This window comes from Castor canadensis, chromosome 5 (assembly GCF_047511655.1).
Source record: "Castor canadensis chromosome 5, mCasCan1.hap1v2, whole genome shotgun sequence".
Taxonomy (NCBI): Eukaryota; Metazoa; Chordata; class Mammalia; order Rodentia; family Castoridae; genus Castor; species Castor canadensis.
Window position 1 is genome coordinate 96,239,938 of NC_133390.1, and position 23,824 is coordinate 96,263,761.

The following is a 23,824-nucleotide window of genomic DNA, read 5'->3' on the forward strand; positions in this document are numbered from 1 at the left end:
AGCAGGAGAATAGCCTTGTATGGAAAATCAGGAAAGCCATCTCTGAGAACATGATATTTATACAACACTTAAATGAGTTAGTGTAATTATCCAGGTGGATGGAGAGATTTCGAACCAGAGGTAACAGTCCGCACCAAGAATGAAAAGAAAGCATGGCACATTGAAAACTGACCAAAAAAAAATGAAGAGGGTATTTCTAAATGAAGTACAGAGGCAAGAGAAGTCAAAACACCGAAGGACTTTTAACTTAAGAATTTGGAAGTCTCAGAATGTATTTATCTCAAAAATGTTTTTTTGAGACATCTTGGTTGAGGGGCTACAGAAATGTGGGGAATCAGTTATAAAGAGGTGATGGTAATTCAAGGTTAGACATGATGGTAGCTTTGTCTAAGGTGGCGGTCATAGAGGAGGGATGCAGACACATATGAGAAATAATCAGGAAACCAAAGCTGTAGGCTTTGTCCACTGAGGGGGTATGGGAATTAAAGGAATAGACAAAATTAAGAATGGTGCCAAGGTATTTGCTTGAGCAATTGTCAGGGGATAGGGAGAGGTTAACTGGTGCTTTTTAACTAGGAAGGAAACTGTCACAGGGGTAGATTTTGTCTAAGAATATAAACTCTTTTAGAGTACTGTCAGGAGACAGAAGGCACCAGATATTTGAATGGGAATTTGATATAAATGATGGTTAACTATGAAGTTGTTAATTAGGTAACTTAAAAAGCAGCAGAGAAAATAAGTTACTGTGGAGTAACCAACTAAAGGATACATGTAATACCTCCCAGGGATGGGGAATCAAAGAGGTAGAAATTTAGATACTTGGACCAAACCAGGATCCCTGATAAGTCAAAATTCAGACCTCTGCTGGAAGGTGTTGCTCAATGGCTCCTCGTATCTCTATGCTCAAAGAGGGGCCCTGAAAGGCTGGGGCACAGGCTCCTGAAGAGGCAGCACTAATCCACTGGTGCTGGGAAGGAATGGGAAATGGAATGATCATGAACAAATTCCCCAACTCTTGGAAAAGCTAGATTCAGCTACTACTCCAGAAAACAATGTATGTTTCTGGACCGAAGAAGGTTTTCAAAGAAAGGTTCACAGGCACCTCAGAAGAGACAAAAGTAAACAGGAAGCAAAGAAGGAGTAAGTCCTTTCTTTCTCCTGTAGTGCCCCCTATTGATAGAGACAAACAGTTGGCAAAGCAGAAATAGTGTTTACAGAGTACAGTCCCAGCATTACAGCACATAGAATGCACAGAAAGATAGATTTGGAGTTGAGAGTCTACAGGTTTATAATTGACACAAAAATGCACCCAACTTGGAAGCTGGCAGTATATCCAATGGGAAATACAGGTGTCTGAAGTCCTGGGTGAGAACAATGGAAAAAAATAAAAGACTGAGTAGAGATAGAGATTTCTTAGACATTGGCCATTGGTGTTAAATAAAATCATTTGAGTGGGCAACTTCACTGAGAAAGAGTATATAGAGTAAAGAGAACAGAGAGCCTTGAGCACATTCCAAACTCAGGAAGAGAAATCTATGAAGGAGACTAAGAAGGACCAGTGGAAGGCATTAGACCCAGAGGTCAATCAAATCCAATGCTTAAGAGAATCAAGCAATATAATCAAATGTTTCTGTTGGCTATAAAAATAATTGTGTAGAACGGAGGTCTGCAAGACAAAATCTGCAAGTCATATTCAGCACACCACCTATTTTTGTCAGTAAAATTTGTTGCAACCATGCCATTCATTTACGTGTTGTGTGTGTTAACTTGGCCTCATTGAGTAGTTACCACAACTACTATAATAGCTCACAAGTCTAAAGTATTTACCTTTTGGCTCTAAAGAGAAAAGGCTTGCTGCAGTCTGGCTTTGTGTTTCTCCCCCTCCCCTGGAAATATTTGCATTTGTACAGTAAATATTAATATTTACACATCCAAATGGGTTGGCAAAGTGGCTTAGATAGTAAGAGTGCCTGCCTAGCAGGCATGAAGCCCTGAATTCAAACCCCAGTGCTGCCAAAAAAAATAATAAATAGATACAAATACAGGTAATAATACTCTTAAATTCTAGGGAATCCAGTCAGAAAGGTGAAAGTGAGATTGGCATCTGTCTACATTTTGTAGACATCTCCTTATTCCACCTCATTCCGAGCTCCTGTTTTTGATGTCCGTGTTTTTAAGAGCACTTAGCCCATGACTTCTCACTTTGTCCCTCTTTCAGTTATCAATTGGTGTGTAACAAACCACCTAAATTTCGTGGTTTAAAATAATCAATTAACTCTATCTCTCAAATCTGTAGATTGACCAGACTCTACTCTCTGAGTCTGGTTCAATGGAATGATTTCTGTTCAGGGGGTTGGAACCATGTGAATTCTAATATGGCCTGGACTCCAAGAAGGCTAACTCACATAGCTAACAGATGACACTTATCAGCTGAGGCAGTTGACTAGAGTCTTAAATGTGGCCTCCTCGTATGAATTAGGCTTCAAACTGCATCACAGCTGGGTTCCAAGAGGAACTATTTCAAGAAAAAAGAAGGTAGAATCCATTGGTCCTCTTAAAGGCTACTCTCAAAACTGACACAGCAACTTCCAACAAATACTTCCCGTTAAAGCAGTCACAAACGAGCCTATATTCAAAGGCTAGCAGAAGGGATTCCACTATCAACAAAAATGTATTCTGTGCATTTGGCAAGAGAATGAAAGGATGGCAACCATCTGAACACAAGCACAACAGCACAGTGACCCTGTGTTCCAGGCTGGAAAACATAACTTCAAGGAAGCAGAAGTCAGGATGGTAAAGTTAAGGCCTCCCAGGCCTCCAAGATTGCAACACAGCAGAGCCACTGCTCCCAACTACTGGGTGTCTAAAAGACTCACTGGTAAGCAGCCAATCTTTCCAAATTAAAAGCCCGGTAATGATCATAGCTTTCTAAATGGAAGCTCCTGAGAGGTCTTTAGGAAGATGTGAATGGGAAGGAACGGGGTGCCAAATTTTTCCCAAGGGCTTTTAATTTGGTTAATGTGACTCTACAAAGGATGATCGTATCACTTTCAGACAATTCCGGTAGCAAGTAAGTAATTTCCTTTTACTGCTACAGAGTAATTTGTGTGTGCAGAAAAAATTTTTTTAAAAAAAACCTAATTGTACAAGCTACACTGTGTTCTGAGCTCACTCAAAGTTGATATCAGCATCACCACCTCTGAGATCTGTTATCTGTAATAGAAACAGCTGTTGTACCTAATGAACACACTTGAAATTTTCATCTGAAGCAGCAGAATTATAGCAGAAGCTCCTATTCCACGTTGTTAAAGGATCTGTCAGAATCCCCATTACCTTACACAATTTTCTGGGCTCCACTTTGTTATAGGTCTATAAAAAGTCAATCAAAATGAAATCTGATTCATGAGTGCTGACCTCCTGTCTATATTTTTATCTTCTTTGAAGTTCCTCTTAAGAACCCAGAAAGAGAGAGAAAGAAACAATTGTGGTTTTTCCCCCTGATTCACCAGTATTAAAATATATTCTTTATAGAGTTACAAGAAAGTAGAGGTTATTTTCGTTTGACTTTGCAGAGTATTTCCCTTCTAGTAATTAACTCAAAAAAGATATATTCGTGTTGGCTTAGCTATGCAGATACAAAAATAGGCAAGTTATGTTTTTGAAAAAAGTACATTTTCTTGGGTTGGGAAGACCCATGACATGGCATATTGAATTAAGAATATCATATTTTGCTCAGTTTTATTCTTTAAAAAAAGTATCTGAAGAAGCACACCCTTTTGACTATTCCGCAGGATCCACTGACCCCTGCTCATCCACGTGTATCAAAAATGTACCAGCACATCTTCTGTGCCAGACATTGCCTAAGACGTTGGAGATGCAGCCAGGAAAATGCAGTGCCCTCATAGTGTTTGCATCTACTGAAGTGGGCAGTAAACTACCTAAAGAGATACAGAAAGTGCTCTAAATGCCTTGGGGGAAGGAAGCATGATAGAAAAGTGGGATGTGCCAAGTGAGGGCAAAAGTCATGCAGATACCTGGTGGAAATCACTTCAAGTAAAAGAAACAGCACGTGCAGAACCCTGAGGTAGGGTGCCCAGCATGTGCAAAGAACAGCAAGGAGGGCAGGGTGGCTATGGTGTAATGAACAAGAGACAAGAGGTGAAGTGAGAGGAGACATAAAGCTCTGCAAAACATAAACCCACTGGAAGAAACTAAGGTGAAAGTAGGTTGAAGGAGAATAGAATCAGGGAAAATAGTTAATAGGTTATTGCAGTGATCCAAGAGAGTCAGTTGAATCTTAACCCCAAGTGTGGCTATACCGGTGACAATGGTCAGATTCCATCTTCTATTCAGAGGGCAAAGGCTTGTTTAGAGAAATACTAGTATTACAAAACAAAACAACAAAAACACCTTAAGCCAGCAATTAAGAGACAAATTAGACCTGCCACAAATTAAATCAGAAGCCACTTCCTTTCTCTAGGCCTCAGTTTTCTTATTTGTAAAATAAGGATATTGCACTAGAAGATTCTGAGTCCTTTCCCAGCTCTGAATGAATGAATCTTTTGAAAGCCAGATCATCAAAAGAGTTAATATTTACTAACCTCTTACTATGTGAGAGTATCCTATTCACTTTATGTATATCAACTTATTAATCCTCACCAGGTTAAAAAAAAAAGTGTAATTAAACAGAGAAGTTTAGCAGTTTGCTTGAGTAATACAGCCAGAAAGTGATGAACCCAAGTACAGCCAAAAAAAAAAAAAAAAATCAAACAGTTAAGCAATACTATGTCTGCACCTCAGAAGAAAAATTTATTCACTCTGATTTTACAAAGCCTAAATGTCTGGTATAACATATAGTATCTGTGTTGTTCTGCTATGTTGCCTAGGTTTTCCTGATTTGAGATTAAATGGGGAAAATTGGCTTTTTGTTTTAAAAGTAATGAGAGAAATGCTCTAGCATATAATCACAGACCTGCAAGTTTTCATGGAGAGAAATGCTGCTTTAAAATTTCATCTAGTATTATAAAATATATAAAAAGCATCAATGAATATTGATGATATTGATATCTTTAAATCATTCGTGTGAATTTATTTAAAATTATTTACTTTTTTATGTTCCTTTTTTGTCTGAAAACCTTCCCTTATAAATCATACTCATTGTGATCATACAGAAATGACCTTCGTTGATATACTAATTGGTCTTTTAAGATGAAAGTGTGATAGAATTTCATGTCACCAAGCAACTGTGTTCTGATGAACTGTTGACACAGGCAAAGCAAATAGGGAAGAATACAAATTTGGGACATGGGGCTGGGTCAGTTGGTTGAGAATGGAGAGAGAAGAGCAAATTGGAGCATTTTATTTACTTTCCACATCAGCATTCAAACCTGAATCCTTCCAGAAACTCTTCTGAGATTGCACACGCGGCACTATCACTCATCGGCCCGCCATTCGGACTGACTAATATGTGGTTGGTTAGTACCTTCTGTGAGGCTGCTGTCTTTTCAAAGATTCAGCAGCCGCACCACTCATTTGCAAAGCAGTTTTTCCGGCAATCAGGCTTTTCCTGTGTGTCTTGTTCTTTAAGGAGTCTCCACAGATTTATTGCAGTTTCATTGTGAATCTTCCAGTTTGTGGTTATGGGCTTTCTCATTAGCATATCCCCAAATTCCTTTACAACGTGAGCTCCAGGCACTGCTAAGCAACTCTGTCCATGGCATACTACAGATGTGTAGGGAAACCTAAGTGCTCTCATTGCTGACCATGCTGGGAAGGGGAAGAACACTGTAAGGACAAACAGGAAGAGAGCCGTGGCACAAATTGCTTAAAGAGGCCAGGTTTCTGGGGTAAATCATGGCAGTACTTAGAATGAATTGAGTCTGTGCCAATGGATTTCCAGGCCAGCCTTTTTAACAAAGGAGCCTCCACCACCGCCCTGCAGAACCTCAGAACTGTGGGCAGATGCTAAGCCCTGGGACAATCCACCTGAAAGAGAGGCCCCATCCTTAAGTGTGACATACAGCAAAGCCGATGCTTTTGGGAAGGAAGCCAAAAACATTGGTTCTGGCCATCTCCCCATCATAGTACAATGCTTTACAACTGGATGGTGAATTTCAGTTATCACTTAAACCAACATCTTCATCCTCTGACTAAAAAGGCAAAGTGTGGATGGAGTGAACTTTCTATCACTATGAGAAAATATGTGAGATAATCAATGAGTGAAAGAGGTAGCTTAGCTCTATTGCTTTGGGCCTATGGCATCACGGCACATCATGGTAGGAGTGAAAGGCAAAGGAGGCCTCTCCATCTCACAGTGGCTGAGAATGTAAAAGAGAAACAGGAATGGGCTGGAGTCCCAATATCCCTTCAAGGGCATAATCCAAATGACCTAACTTCCTCCCACTAGCCCCCTCCTACTGAAGTTTCCACCATCTTCCCAAATACCACCAGCTGGGAACCAAGCTTCAACAATGGGCCTTTGGGGGACATTCAAGATCCAAGTTATAGTATTTGGTAAACATTTTCAGTAGCAGCATTGGCTTATCACTCATTTCCCACCTGTGTTTGGCGTTGCCTCTAAAACTGGGAACACCTTTTTATATCCTTTGTTGGCAGACAATACTGTCTTCTAAAACTTTGATGATTTGGCAACATATTTCTGCAGCAGAAGTCAATTCATAACATGACCCTCACTAGAGAGCAGGTATCCAGGATCTTAGCCATTTTTAAACAGGAGTTTACCAAGGTGCAGACAAAGCTAATCTGCCATCATGCACATGAACCTAAATAAAATACTGTTATCCAACAAATTATCAGCTATCATAACCTGTCTGGAGCTTGCTTTTGATTAACCATCACAACAGGAACAAGCTGTAGAAAAAATTATTTCAGATTAATAATGATAACAAATATTATCAATGATTATTATTGATCTCAGTATGTGCTAAGCACTTCAACATGTTATCACATTTAGTGATAGCAACAACCCTATGGTAGAGACATCATGATCTCTGTTTTGAAAGATGAAGAAAAAGAGCTTTGTAGAATTAACAAGGAAGCAAACCCAAACTTGCGGTACCAGGTTTGGTTTTGAATCAGACTCGTTTGAGTCAAAGGCTCTATTCCTAATTATTGGTTGAAACATTTATATTAGAACAAATGCAACAGCTAAAAGTCAATGGCACAAGCCCAAGTTTAGAGTCTGTCAGACAACCAAGGAGAATACCTATGAGTCTTCTTTTTGGCAGTGAGTGGGGCAGAAACATCAGAGCACATCTAGATCACAGCTTATTGCCCTTCTGGACACATATCCACACTGTTTTGTGGCAGCTGCCTAGCCAAATCTGAATCCCAGCACCCACAACTCTTCCTTGAACCATACTGCTCCTGTTGCTCCCCCTCAACATCCCGTCTTTGCAGACATGCCATGTTTAGGTTTGCTTTGATAGATCACTGTTTTCTCTCTTCCCACAACTTCCAGCAAACAGCTCAAAAGTCTAGATATGCCTGTGGTGTTCTTACTGTTTTCTTTGAGGGTTACTCTCTGGTGAGTTATCTGAATTAGCATTCTGGGATTCACCAGGCTTTCAAGGAAAACACAAATTTTATAAGCACATATTGCCATAATTTTCAAACTTTACCATCACAACACAGGGCTTAGACCAACATTACCTTCCTTTCTTTCTAAGCTCATTCTCTCCTCACCAACTTACAAACTAATACAGGAAAATGACTAAACAGAAATTGCAAATACTCATATTATTCCACCCTTGTAAGTGTTTTATCTTTGCAAAAGTTTTTCAAAATGCATCTTTTAAAAGTTAAGTGTAATATTGATTGGGAGAGGAGCATGTATCTCAATTATAGTTTGAATTAAAAAGTAAATTTGCAGTTCATTCTATAAGTTGTTCCCCTTTAATTAAAAACATGTCTTCTGTGCTTGGCAGTTCAATATCTTTTGTATATATTTTATACAGTAAGTTTTGCAATTCTTTATAATTCTTAGAAATAATGGAACAATAGCTTATACCACTTGGTAGGTAAATGAACCATAAGACATCTTCAATTCTGTATTGAAATTAGGATTAATATAGAGTTCAGAGCAATTGACTGGTAGTTCATTCAGTCATTTATTGTACACTTATTACATCTTTCATCTTTTGGAGAAGGGCAAAAATAAAAGTGCCTTTACATGCAACTCTAAAGGGACATATGGGTTACATAATCATACTGACGATGACTTTCTTAAAACAGTGCATGTGGAGATGGGAACAAATGTGCAATTTAAAGCACACACAAATTCTGTAAGCCCAAATGCCCCCATATCTCTTAACATTGTCAAAACTATAAAACTTATGTGGACCATGCTAAAATGGTTTTCTGGTACAGGAAAAACTCTAGAGGAACAAAAGGTAGATGGTGAAAAGATAGCTGTGGACATGTTGGAGAGCTCTAACCTAGAGATAGGATAAAGTTAGGCTCATCTCCTTTTTAATTAAAAGGAGTCCAATAAGCTTTTATTTCCCCAGACCTCTCACAGAGAGATAGCCTCCTCAGCTTTATAATAGATGATTTGTTTTTATCACATTGATGGAGATATTTAAAATCATCTGGGCAAGCTGACTCGTGAAATAAAAGCACATCTTTTCAGCTGAAGAGGTCAAAGATCATGTTTTTAAAAATTCATTATAGAGTACTTCTACTTATGAGAGTACAGAATAGGTATGCTTTTCTCTGTTCATCCCATTACATGCAACTAAATCCCTGGATGTTAGGTGTAAAACAGACATAAGACAATCTAAAAAGTGGAATGAAAAAGAAAAACCAGATAGAAACATGGGGATCCAAGGAATGACACAGTAACACATTCATAGAAATTTTTTTTGACCTTATACATCCCACACTTCGAGCAGAAACACCAATAAGTGCAGACCAAATAAAGCCCCAAGAAAAGCACTCTCTTGCTCTCTCTCTCTCTCTCTCTCTCTCTCTCTCTCTCTGTCCTCTCTCTCTCTCTCTCTCTCTCTCTAGCCAAAGGGCAATGAAAGAAGTAGCCTATGAAGACAGAAATCTCTTAGATATTAAGTATCTCCAGGCAAACACTATAATAAACATGACAGCCAAAGAGGGAGATTAGACTGGCCCTCACCAGACTATTACAGGGTTTCCTAATCTTCCCACCTTAACAGGGTGTGTCCAAGAAAACCAAGAAGGGAAACTAGACTTTCAGCTCTACCAGGAGGTAAGTCTTCTCTCTCCTGATCCTACCCTTGCTGGTATGGTATTGAAAGAGGGCTAGTGAAGAGTTGGCATTTTCACCATCCAGCAATAATAACAAGTCTCCTTCTATGTTATTCAGATACTAATTGCTGTGACAAAATACTTGCAAAAAACAACTTAAAGTAGAAAAAATTTATTTTGGCTCATGGTTTTAGGTTTCAGTTTATGGTCAGCTGGCTCCACTGCTTTTTGTCCTGTGGCAAGGCAGAAGCATCATAGCAGAAGGGCAAGGTGGAAGAAAGCTCCTCACTTCATGGAAGCCAGGAAACACAGAGAAAGACAGAGTACCCGGGACCAGATATACCCTTCAAACTCATGCCCCCAGTGACCTACTTCATCCAATCAGACCCTTCATAACAGCCCATTCAGCATGAATTCATCAATGTATTGTCCACTGATGAAATTAGCACCCTCATTATCCAGTCTTAATAGCACCATAGCTAGAAAATAAGCCTTCAACACATGGGCCTTTAGAGGGGACACTTATATCCATACACATGCAGTCAGTAAAGGCCGTATGGAGAGTTGTGATGAGACATCCCTACCCTTCTCTGATAGTGATTCATCAGTAGAGACTTGATGAGGAGTTTGGTATCATAGATGCTGTATGGAGAACCTGAACTTCTGTCTTCACCTGGAAGTAACAAAGCAGTATCTCTTTTTTACCCTGTCATATCAATGTCAGGAAAAATACTGCCAAGCCAAGAAATTTACATAAGATCTAGAGTCTCATTACAGAATGCACAAAATGTCCAGATTTCAATCACAGATCACTTATCATAACAAGAACTAGGAAGAATCAAACTGAATGAAGAAAGAAAATCAGTAGTTTCCAGCACAAAGATATGATTGATATTGGGATTATCTGAAAAAAGCCAGACATGATGATGTACACCCGTAATCCTAGCACTCAGGAGGCTGAGGCAGGAGGACCATGAGTTTAAGGCTACCCTGGACTATATAGCAAGACCTTATCTCAAAATTTAAAAAAAAGTATTGTCTAAACAATTTAAAGTTTCCATAATATAAATGCTTTAATAGTGCTATAAATATACTTAAATAAAAAAGTGGTCTCAGCAAATAAATAGAAAATCTCTATTTTAGATTTGTTATCTATGTGTGTGTGTGTGTGTGTGTGTGTGTGTGTGTGTATGAAACAAAAGCTGTAATGAATAAAAGGAAAAATAGACATATCCACAATTATAGATGAAGATTTCATCTTCCTTCCCTCTCTTGACAGTTGAAAGATCAACTAAAAATATATATATAAAATCAGCAGGAATATAGAATAGTTCAAAAACACCATCAAACAACAGGATCTACCCAACATTTAAAGAATAATCTACCCACCAAAGGCAGAACACACATCCTTGCCCTTGGAATATGTACCAAAATAGACCATATCCTGGATCATAAACAAGCATCACAGATTTTTAAAACTGAAATCATAATGTGTTCTCCTACTATAATAGATCCAAACTAAAAGTAAGTCACAAAAAGATAATAGGAAAACCTCCAAATGTTTAGATAGGCTATCCATCAAAAAAAGTCATAAGGGAAATGGAAAAAACACATTAAACTAAATAAAAGTAAAAACATAACATACCAGAATATGTGGGACACAACTAAAACCTCACAGAGAGACATATTCATCCCACCACACATATACATGAGAGGGAAAAAGTCACAAATCAGTTGAAGCCGCATTTGAAAAACCTAGAAAAAAAGAATAAAGTAAACACAAGGCAAGCATAAATAAGAAAATAATAAAGATAAGACTAGAAAAATCAATAAAACTAAAACCAGAAATCTAAAAAAAAAAAAAAATCAGTGCAACAAAGAGCTGGCCTTTGAATAGATCAATGAAATTTAAGTCATCTAGCAAGACTTATGAAGAAAAAAAATTACCAGTATCAAAAATAAAATGGGCTATCACTATAAATGTTACAGATATTATAAAGAAATAATCCAAACAATTCTCTGTATATATGAGAGAATTGTTTGGATAAGAAGAAATGTAGAAATTTCAAAAAAAAGCCATATACTACCATAACTTACCCAATATAAAATAACTTTAATAGTCCTATAACTGTTTATAAACTTCCCAAAACAGAATCTTCAAACCTGGCTGGTTTCACTAGATAATTCTATAAAAGAATAGTTAACAATAATTCTACACAATTTATTTTAGAGAATACAAGAAGAAATATTTCCCAATTCTTGTTATAAAGCTGGTATTATCTTAATACCAAACTATACAAAAACAGTAACCAAAAACCCTACAAACCAATGTGGTTTGTGAATATAGATACAAAAAAATCCTTAAACTATTACCAAATAGAAATTGGCAGTGTATAAACAGAATTGTATAACCAAGTGAAATTTATTTCCTAAGTGCAAGGAGGCTTGAATATTTGAAAGAATGTTACCTACTTATACAGGCTACAGAAGGAAATTCATATGATCAAATAAATTGATTGAATCAAATCAATGTGTAGAAAAAACATTTGACAAAATTCAACTTTTCATATGTTATTAAAAATCCAGAAAATTAGAAATACAAAGGCGCCTTCTCAAATTGTGAAAGACAATGTACTAAAACCTACAACTAAAATTACACTTAAAAGAGAAAAAAATGAGTGCTTTCCCTCTAAGATCAGGAAGCATGCAAGGGTGTCAGCGCTCACCATCCTAGTTCAACATGGTGCTAAAAATTCTAGCCATTGCAGTAAGGCAAGAAAAAAAAAATAAAAAGAATGTAGAGCAGAAAGGAAGAAAAAATCTCCCCCTATTTACAGATAACATAATTGTCTAAGTCCCACAGAATGTACCAAAGCAATACAAAACTTCTCAAAATAATGTAAACTAAGCAATGTTGCAAGATATAAGATACATGTACTAAATCCATTTGTGTATCTATATACTAGCAGTGACCAGGGACACTGAAATCAAGATACAATATCATTCACGATTGCTCAAAAAATATGTCTTGGTATGACTCTAACAAAATATATATGGACTCATATGCCAAAAACTACAAAACAGTAATAAAAAGAATCAAAAATCTAAATAAATGGAGAGATACACTAGGTTCATGGATTAGAATACTCAGCATAGTATAGACATCTTTCAAAATTGACATACAAGTTTAACAACATTCCTATAAAGCTCCAGCAAGAATTTTCATAAACACATAAGGTTTTTTCTAAAATTTATACACAAAGACTGAGGAAACAGACTGGTTATAGCACTTTGGGGAAAAAAATGAACTGAGACGGATCAGTATGTCCACTTAAAGACTTACAGCTACAGTAATCAAAACTTTTTGGTACTGGTGGAGGGACTGACACGTAGCTCGATGGAACATAATAAGCATGTGGACAGGAAGGAAGGAAGAAAGGGAAGGAGGGGCAGTGGGAGGGAGGAAGGGTAAGAGGGAGGGAGGGAAAAAGGGGAACAGTAATCTAAAATTGACTTAAAATGGGCCGCAGATTTAAATGTAGAACTGTATTCTTAGGGAATGAATACAGGATATAGTATTGGGATTCTATTCTGTACAAACAGCTCTTCGGCTTGACACCAAAAGCGCAATCACTAAAAGTTAGACTTCATCAAAATTAAAAACTTTTTCCTGTAAAAAAACTGTTAAAATGGGTGAAAAGAAAAGAGTGGGAGAAAGTATTTGCAAACCATACATCCAACAAAGAACTAATACATAAAGTATTCTCAAAATTTAGCAATAAAAAAGTCAGTCAAATGTGAAGGGCAGAAGATAGGAGCAGACATTTCACCAAAGTAAATGACTAGTAAGCATAGTAAAAGATGTACAAAAAAATGATATGCACCAGTATGAACAATTAGGGAAATGCAAACTAAAGCCACAGTGAGATGCCACCACAAAATGGCTAAAATAAAAAATAGTGGCAACACTAAGTGCTGGTGAGGATGCAGAGAAATTGGCCCATGCATGCATGGCTATTGAGAATGAAAAATACTGTAGCCACTGTAGAAAATAATATGGCAGTTTTTTAAAAATAAGTAAATATACAACTACCATATGACCTACCATGTGAACTAGCAATTGCTCCTCCGAGAATTTATTGCAGAGAAAATGTTCACACAAAAATGTAACAAATGTTGATAGCAAATTAATTCATAGTGTCTTCATACTGAAAATAATCTAGATACTTCTCAAAAGGCTGAATGGCTAGATCAGCTGTGGTACATTCATTCCATGAAATACTAGATAATAACCTGAATAATCTCCCAGAGCATAATAAATTAGATAGTACCCAATTCCATCTAGATCACTCTCCTTTGATGACAAAGTTCTAGAAGCAGGACCAGGAGAATGATGGGGTGGCTATAAAAGGCAGCACAAAAGATCTTTGTGGGGTGGACCTGCTCTGTATCTTGACAGTAGCATCAATATCCTATCCTGGCTATGGTGTTTAAGGGTTTTGCAGGATGTTACCATTCAGCAAAATGGTAAAAAGTGCCCAAGTTCTTCCTAAATTACTTCTTACTGATACATGTAAAGCTATAATTATCTCAAAATGAAAAGTTTAATACACTCACCCTTCAGATAATTTATACCATTAAATGTTGAAAACAGAACATTTTAAAAACCTCAGCTTGTTTAGTCTGCTTTAACAAAATACCATGGGCCAGGTGGCTTATGAACAGCAGAGGTTTATTTCTCACAGTTCTGGAGGCTGAGAAGTCTGACACAGAGGCACTGGCAGATTCAGTGTCCAGTAAAGGTCTGTTTTCTGAGTCACAGATGATGCCTTCTTTATGGAAAAAAGGGCAAAGCAAGCTCCTTTGGGTCGTTTTTTTTTTTTTTTTTATTCGTATGTGCATACATTGTGTGGGCCATTTCTCCCCCTTGCCCCCTGCCCCCTGCCCCCTCTTCTGTCCCCTCCTCTATCTCCTTCACAGGCTCCACTTTCATGATCCAATTATCTCCCAAAGGCCCCCACCTTCTAGAGGATTTTGAGGGGGCACACACGTTAAGATCATGGCACATGGTTTCCTGGATAGAGTGATAGCAAAGTTTTACATAGTTTTTAAACTCTATACTAAGCATAATAAACAATGTTAATCACATGAGCATTTTAAATCAAAGACTTGATAATATAGTTTGCCATGCAGCTTTTTGCATGCTTTATAACATTTCAGGAGTAGGGATCTGAGATTTTCATGTTGTGTAATATATGAAATCTACTAAACAAGAACAGAGAAATGCAAGGGTTTGTCTGTCTGTTTGAATACTAGCCAAAAAAAGTTAAAGCAAACTGCTATATTTTCTGCTATAGCAGAAACAACTCTGTTTCAGAAACTAAGTTTATTTTAGAAATTAATTTCAAGCCTATTTGAAAACAATTGTAATTCTAATAAGAATTAAAATTCAAACATTATGGATGATAAATATTTAAAAACATTTAGTCTGGAAATTAAACTGGAGCAGAGCAAAGAAACTCGTGTTATCAAATTCACTGTGGTGGAGTGAAGTATCTGTTTTGCCGAGAGGATTTTGGTCCAAACGGCTAATCACACAATTCTCATCCTGTAACCTACCACTGCAGTTGTATAAACTTGATACTTACTCCTGAGGAATGTGATTCTTAGTTCACCAACCTTCTTTACTCTAAAATCAAAATTTTTCATAGCCTTATTTTTTAATAAAAAAATTCTTCAAGCGTCAATTCCTGAGGCATAAACGTGTGCGAGCTAACCCATATAAACCTGCCTGATCCTCTTCTTTGATCCAGCCTACATGAAATCTAATAGGAAGCCCCAAGTCCAAGTCCAGCATCTTCCTTCTTTGGGTAATTTACCTATATATTCATGTTTGAAGTTTGGCTTCTCCTCCACCATTAGCAGACCTCTCTCTCTGATTCCTTAGGTATACACTAAGCCTATCCAGGTGGCTCCAACCAAAGAAGGACTTTGAAACACTGGAAAAAGTGATTAGTTAAGAGCATCAGTCATGTTTGAGGAGATACTTCGAGCTTATTTGAGCCTCCTTTTCACTTTTTACTCAAGTAATTACATTCCTTTGCTATGGCTGCGATAGCAAAGCAAAGTAGCACAGACTGTGACTCAAATGAGAGAAGTTTATTTTTTCATAATTCTGGAGAGTAGGAGTCTGAAATCAAAGTGACCACAAGGCTGGGTCCTTCTAAGAGCTGTGAGGGAAGTCTGTCCTATGCCTCTCTCCAGTTGCTGGTGGTTTTCTGACAGTCTTTATTGTGCCTTGGCTTGGAGCTCCAACCTTTGCCCCCATCTACACATGGCAGTCTCCCTGTGTACTGTCTACCCCCAAATCTTCCCTTTTTATAAGGATTCCAGTCATTTTGGATGACAGTGACCTCAGTCATCCTTGATTACCTGTGTAGATTCTATCTCCAGATAAAATCTCTCCAGGTAAAGTTACATTCTAAAGTACCAGAGGGTTAAGATTTTAGCATATGAGTTTAGAGAGTCAGGGACACGATCCCCATTAACTGATATCCCAACTCATAGCAGTAGTGTTTGAATGTGAATAAAATGGTACTAAGAAACTAATTGATGACTATTTCTGTACTCTGATATGAATAAGGTCAGTAACTATACCAAGGGTCAGTGCCTACCTCCTGCTGAGAAGTTCAGTGTCTTTCTGTCACCAGACTCCAAAAATTCTCTGCAAGCTCCTTTATTCTGATGTCCATATCACTGTAATGCCAGGTCAGCATTGGCACTTACACACATAAGAGAATGTTACCTGCCCATTTTGCAAATGGAAATATTAGACCCAGAATGATCAAGTAGCCTATCCAATATAGTAAAGCAAGTAGATTATGCACCAAAAAGAGAGTCTAAAAAAGCCTCTGCTCCCAAAACCAGCTCATTTCCTTCCTTACATACTTACGTATTTCTTTGTATTTTATTTTCCTAAGGGCGTTATAGAAATTTCCGTCGTTTGCAATCTGTTCTTCTTAGTTATATGAATCTATTTTCTCTTCAGCCAGCATCTTTCTTTCCTTGACTTAAAAAAAGAAAATAACCAGCTTTACTAAAAACATGCTGCAGCTCTCCTACACTTCAGTGACTACGGAAGCTAAAACTGACTTACTTTCCTGCATACTGTGTCATCCATCTAATGGTGTCATCTAAAGGAATGGCCTCTGATTTGAAAATCTGAGTGCTCATCTTCAGGACTGGACTTTTTAGATCTGGTGTGAGTGAGTACAAGACATGGAATTTTATGACTGGGTGTGTCCTTGGAAATTACCCAGGCCAACCCTCTCTTACTACCAAATATTGGTTTAAAAAAAAAAGAAAAACTAAAGCTCAGAAAGCCCAAGTGACTTCCCTGGGATCACAGCACAGTGTTATAACAATGCAAGCCAAGAGCTGAATTCAACACTCCTTCTGACTCCTCGCTCAGAGCCCTTCCCACCTATGATTGTTTCAAGGCCGGAGACACCACCTTAGTCATTATTGCCTTGCCGTCACAGTCTCAAAGCTAAGCAGTTGTACCAGAACGGGGTGGGGGTGGGGAGTGTGAAAGTAGCGTTGTTTAGTTTATAAGGGAAAAGAAGGCCTTTTGGTATGCTTCATATCCAGCATCAGTTTGAGTATGGAAAAACACATTGGTTTCTGAATCCATTCAATTCTTTTATTAGAGAGTAGGATTATTGAAAGTCTATCATATCCTAAGTTCTAGGAATGGTGGACAGCATGGGCCTAGTTCCTGCCTTATGGAGCTTAAATCCAGGTCGAAGGATAGATATCACATAAATCATTATAAACAGTTATGTAAAAAACCATAATACACAAAGACGTGTGAACTGTTGTGAATATGTTACTGAGACACTGTCTGGCTTGGGTTATGAAGAGGACTTGCCTGTGACACTGATGTTTAACCCGAAACCCAGAGGACAGGAAAGTGCTCTGTTCCAGCAGAGGGCATGGCTTCAGGCAGATCAAGGCTGCAGAGAGACATGGCCACATTCTCATAAGACAGATGGGATGCCTGACAGAGTTACAGGCACAAGCGAAACCAGCTCACCCAGATCTGTACAGGCCGTATGAAGGGTTGAGAAATCCGTTTAAAGTATTTTAAGCAAGACAAAGATGTGAGTTATATTTTACAGTGACCATTCCAGCATCACTAGGAAATAGACTGAAAGAACAGTATGTAGACAGACCAGGAGGGAGATGAACACATAGGCCAGGTGCAACATGCACAGTGTGTGTGCTCGAGACCCCTTGCATTCATTCGGTAGTATTTTTTATTCCAGTGACTCAGTTTGTATTTTTTCTTTTCTTTTTTTGTTTTTGTTTTTGAGCCAGGTTCTTACTTTGTAATCCAGGCGGCTGGCCTCAAACTCTCTGTCCTCCTGCCTCAACCTTCCAAATGCTGGAATCACAGACATGCACCCCCACTCCTGGCTATCGTCTTTAATGAAAGGCAACTCAGTCAATCAACCCTGCTCTTATTAAAAATAATTACAAAAATTCAGCTACTTAATGGACATTCTAAAATAATTATTTTCCTGTCTCATTGAAAAAAGCTCATTTTTGTTGCTTTAGGATTGTAATTTCAAATTACATTTGGGCTAATTGCAAGCATTCTAATTGTAAAAATCTTTGATTTAAATGATACATTTTTTCATTGCAAATGACAGCAATGAATCATCAGCTCAACTATCAAAGTAATGGGAAAGTATCACCCATGCTGTTTGTGTCGATTGTGCTCTATGTTAATTTTTAACTTATTAGTTTGGAGAAAGTGGATAGGATAAGTGTATGGGACACACAGAATAATGCACTGACTTCATGACAGGATTGTTTTGGTGAATCCTGCAATGACATCATAAATGAAAAAGTGCTTTCAGAGAAATTTACCTGATGTGACTTTAAAAAGATTTTCAAAAAGAATTGTTTTTGCTTAAATAAGTTGTCATGTTTTCTTAAGGAATCCAGTGGACAGTTTATATCACCTGATGTGATATAAGACCTATGCATAACATATGGATGAGTGCTACCATTTATTACTCTCATTTTGACAATCTGAATTATCTTTTGGATATTACATTGAATGATAAATCAAACAGTTTAAAAGTGGGACTCAAAATTGGAAAATTGAAGGTCTAAGTGCTTCTATCTTAAGTAGATGACACCTTGAATAGTGAGTGCTCTAGCTTTGAACTATAACAAAGGGCTCTTTAGTGAATGATGTTAGACTAATACAATATGCAGGTCTTGGAAGTCAAGGCTAAGTATGAATTGTTATGTCTGTTGACTTTCATGAGAGCCCAATTCAGCATATATGCAGATTTTTATACTGTAGTTCTCTCAGACAGAGTATAAAGTATATCCAAGCAACTGCCATTGAATAATTGTAGGTTTTCTTTGTAGAAAGACTTTCTTTTTCAAGAATTTTTTTTGTAGGTCATTATTTTACCTCATTCCTTGGGGTGTGGCATTTTAAAAGAAACTATTTTTTCCTAATTTTCCTTTTAATTTAAAAGAAAAATGGTTCTTGCCAAGAAAAATATTCGCTTATCTCCCACGTTAGGCAGGGGCATATAAATGCTAGAACCACTGGCTTCAAAAGGGGCAGATTTGTTTTCTCTCCTATTTTGGATAAAGGAGGTAGAAAAGGCTGCCATTCATTAAGTTTTCATCATCCACTTCCTTCCGAAATCTCTGGTTTCACTGACAGTTAAAAACAGCAGTAGGACTGAATGATAAAGCCAACTCCTACACATCTGCTCCATGTTCGTAAAACAGGGGAACTTGAAATGGAAACAGAAGGAGGCTCTTATGTTTAATCATTCCTGTCTGCCAATTTTGCTCCAACATGGACTTGTATGTGTCATTTAATTTTAAATACCTCACCACTTCCATAAGTACCCAAAATCCCAGAAACCAGTAACAAATCTTGTATCCGCTTATTTCCTCTAGGTTGGACGAATTGAAGACTTCCTATACCAATTAGAAGACAGTTTCTTAAAAACTAAAAAACTGAGAACTGCTCGAAGGCAAAAAACGAAAATGAAGCGACTTCAAACTGTGCAGCAGAGCTAGTCACTAGAGAGCAGGCATTACCACCAACTTCCCAGGGAAAGAAGCAAGCACTTCTACCTAGCCTGGCTGTCACCAAAGGAACGAGGTGGCACACCCTGTTGCTCATCTCTATCAAATACATTCTATACTTCATTAATCTCAACTGGCAGCAATAAATGTTCTCAGTGAGTTTGACTTGACTCTTGTTCAAATTTGTCTTGTTTAGTTAAAGAGCTGATATCCATTGCTACCTCTTTTACCTGCCTTGTTCTTTCAAAATTGACAAAGATATTCTGGGTCTACCCAAGTATGTTTATGGCATATATCTATATCACTGAAATTCAGAGGAGTTACTCGTGTGGCACATGAAGACTTGAACTGACACTGTCATTGAAAGTAAATTTAAAATTATAAAGCTGATAATCCTTTCTCAATCCTTATAGAGATGGCCATATGGTATGGCTGCTATCAGTTGTCTCATTAAAATCTCTATTGCCTCTGGGCTTTTTATATTGTATTTACCTGTTCCTTAAGTGACACAACACGAATTCACATATTTGACAAGGCAGTGAATCCATAGCCATTATTTGATACCCCAACTGATGCCAACAAGGGAATTTGAAAATAGGAGAGTAAGAAGGACTCAGATACAGAGTAAAATAAAAATTTTAAAAATAGCAAAAAATAACTAGAATCTCATAGTACATTAATGACAATATGAAAAGAAAAAAGGAACAAAATATTTAGTACTGCACTTTTCTTTATACAATGAGATTATAAAGGGATGAATTAATAATAGTCAATGTATAGTCATAACAATACAAGATATAAATATATTTACAAATTTTGAAATAAGACAATCAGGAGTTTGGCTTCTCTGGGGATAAGTTGCTTAATTCTTACTTTTATCTTTTGTACCCACCCAAATCAGAGAACCCACCTCTATTGCCAGCATTCTTGTTTGGGTCAGTTACTAATATAATCAGTTAAAGGCAGTTAATTTTAAGAAGCTCCTTTTTGCTTCTAAACTCAAATTGGCACAGCATCAGTTCTGTTCTTATAAACACTGGAAAGCTATTTCTTTGTATGAACACCAGAGTCGGGTTGAATGTAGGAGTCTCAGATAAATGGATCAGCCTTCTGTCTGACTGTTGCTGCTGTTACTACCTCTGACCATTGTCCAGGAATTTCCCGTCCTTAAAAAGAAAAGCTCAGTGACAAGAAAAGTGTTCTTTCTTTGCCATTTTCTTGAAGAGATGAGATTTTATTCTGTAACGTTTCAGAGACATTAAATGCAAACCCTGAAAATGATATTGTGGCTAACCAGAAGTGATACGCACTTGATGATCAGGTCAATTTCAACATTATTAATTGTAAACTAGCCCATGCCCTAAATACCTTGATAATCCCATCCTCCTTTATCTTCCATCCCTGTGTCCTTCCATCTGTTGCTGATGTCTCTGCATGGAAAGATGAGCTCTGCTGGGCTCTCGTGCTGGGAGCAGCATGTCTTTCAAAATATCTAAGCAAATTCTTCCCAACCTGTCTACATTATGATGATCAATTCTGTCCATAAAATGTGTTCAGGAGACTGCCACTGTATAGTCTTCCTGAAGAAATACTTGATTCAAATGTCTCACTTCAGGGCTGGTGGCATGCCTGCCTGCCTAGCAAGCGTTAGGCCCTGAATTCAAATCCCAGTACCACCAAAAGAATCTCACCTCACTATGATAAACTGTTGAATATTAGGGAATATTAGAGAATGAGTAAGTAACATGATGGGGGGGGTAACTTGATAAAAGCACAATATATACAGGTAAAACCCCCTTGGACTATCAATATTCACTTTAAAAAAATGAAGGTTAGCAAGTGTGAGGCCCTGAGTTCAAACCCAAGTACTGCCAAAAAAGAAAAAAAAAAATGAAGGTCAGGAGGGTAAATTAAATTGGTCTTTTCCAGAGATGGGTACCAGTGGGAGGGGAGTCGTCATAATGAAAGGGTGAATGAGTATGAAAATGGTGGATGTATTTTATATTCATATATGAAAATAGAAGAATGAAACCTGTTGAAATTGTTCTGAGAAAGAGGAAGAGGGAGAATGATGGAGGGGGTAAATATAAGATGTAAATATATACATAAATATCACAATGTAGCCCCTGTAAAACTGTTGTATGCTAATATATTTTTACAACTCACCTCCAAAGGACAAATCCCAAAGGAGGGCCCCCCCATGACCACATGAAAATGATAATATGTTCTGTTCCACATCCACCCTAATATCAGGCATTTGATCATATTTATCAGTACTTGATCATTCTTCAAGACATTTTGGTATTGTCTTGTCTGCTTCTTTTTCTCAGGTTGTTATTTTCAAATTTTTGAAAACTTTGTAATTACTGTTTTGTCACCTTTTACCTAGCTCTCTCTACCTCTGTGTGTGTATGTGTCTTTGTCTCTCTTCCACTCCCTCTTTCCTCGCTTCCCCTCTTCCTACCCCCCACAAAATTCATTACAATAGGGGATAAGGGAGAGTAATGGAAGGGGTTGAATGGACCAAAGTAAAGTATATCCACAGTGGGAACACACTGAGAAACCCCTTTGAACATCAACTTAAATATTAGTAACAAAAGACAGAACTGTAAAATAGGTACAGTTGGAGGGGGAAGAGTGGGAGGGGGAGGGGGAATAAAGGAGATTAGGTGAAGGTATATGGTTAGTGGACTTCATGTACCTATATGAAATAGAACAAAGAAACCTCTTGCAATTGCTGTTTTTTTTCTTTTATTCATATGTGCATACAATGTTTGGGTCATTTCTCCCCCTCTTCCCCCGGCCCCTCCCTTAACCCCCTTTGCAATTGCTTTAAGTAGAGCAGGGACAGGGGTGAGAGGAGACAGATGGTGGGGGTGACGTAACTAACGTACAATATAAACCTAAGCAAAATTGTCACTTCACTATGAATCTCCCTGAACAATGAATATATCCTAATAAAAATGTTTATTAAAAATTCATTATAATACATCTATGGAACAACCAAGTCATTTCTCTTAACGGAATAATTTTATAATAAATGCACTCTGCTAATCCCCCCCATCCCCAATTTACAGATCTAACTTTGTATCAGATAACTTAGAAACTGCTAGCGTGGGAGCTGTGGACAGCACACACCACATTGTCCATCTCCTCCTCATCATTGTTGGCCTTTTGGTCGCATTGCTTTGATAACCTCCCAAAAGTTATGAATAGCAGCATTCAGCAGAGTCAGGATCTTTGAAGAAGGAAAGGTGAGTAGTAAATGTTGTCTGCTCATTGTGGTTTTTTAGTAGTAAAACAGCTTTTGCTACCTGCTGACGAGCTACAGCTTCAGTGTTGGTAGTTTTTCTACATCTTCAAAGGCGGCTAATCTTTATCCTTTGAGAATAGGTGATACAATTTTTGAAAACAGCCCAAAGCTACTCAGATCCCAAATTGGTACATAGAGTGGAGGTCAACTGAATAATGCTACTCTGTGTGGATCATGTGGACCTATGAAGTAATGCAATGGCGACTGCATTGAGATGAGGGGAGCATTCCAAGGTGAGGACTGTGAAGAGACCCACACTTACTTTGTGTGTTTACCCTGGTATGTTTGTTTAAAGAACCCTGAATTACCAGGCACTCCTACATGCTTCTGATGAAATACAATTGTATAAATTTAAAAACCTGTCTAGAAAACAATTTGTGAGTGTGTATCAAGAATCCTAAAGATACCTAAATGTTCCCCTTGCCCCAAAAATTCCACTTCTAGGAAATCACATGAAATAATCAAATATATATTAAAAGATAAAAGTATTCACCACAGAGTTATTTTTAAAAGGAAGGTAAAATGAGCCCAACCAAAATTTCCCAACATAGGTAATAAGCTAAATGATTTATGATAGTCTATTCAATGCTTAACTTAATAATATAGAAAAACTTTAAAACATTAAAAGAAAAAAGATAAGAAGTAAAACTATATATAGTATAATTATAACTGGATTATAAAGTATATGCATATAAAAGACTGGAAGGAAATACAATAGTTACTAAGAATGGCTATCTTTAGTGGAAAATTATGGGTGATTTTATTACCTTTTTCTTAATATTATGCAATCTGTTCCTTAATAACAAAAAATAGTCTCTTAAAATATTATTTAGTGCCTCTCTGCAGAGAAAGAACTAACTCAGATAAGTTTCTCTTTCCCTGCTTGAAAAAAAAACTGTATATTGTAATTTTTACATCACAGATAATGACTGTTGCATAGACAGAAGTCATTTTATTTACAGAATTCTTTGAGGCACACTTTCATGACTACATCCACCACGAATCCCAGGCACTGGCAGTCCAGAGAGTCACAGAAGAAACCATTAAATAGAGAACCAGTGATGGAGTTTTACCTGTGTTTACAAATGGTAACGACATCACATATAGGTTGTCCCTTATCTCTCCTGCTTGTGTTCCTCATAA

At 37.5% G+C, this 23,824-nt stretch overlaps 1 protein-coding gene across 1 annotated transcript in view; it reads left to right on the plus strand.

Moving 5' to 3' along the window:
- The window catches only part of Spata16 (spermatogenesis associated 16), a 199,061-nt gene extending 179,702 nt beyond the window's left edge, over nt 1-19,359 (plus strand). Inside the window, exon 10 of the mRNA XM_074072391.1 lies at nt 19,237-19,359. Coding sequence (XP_073928492.1) covers nt 19,237-19,359 — 123 coding nt within the window. The remainder of the gene's footprint in view (nt 1-19,236) is intronic.
- Nucleotides 19,360-23,824: the final 4,465 nt, after the last annotated feature.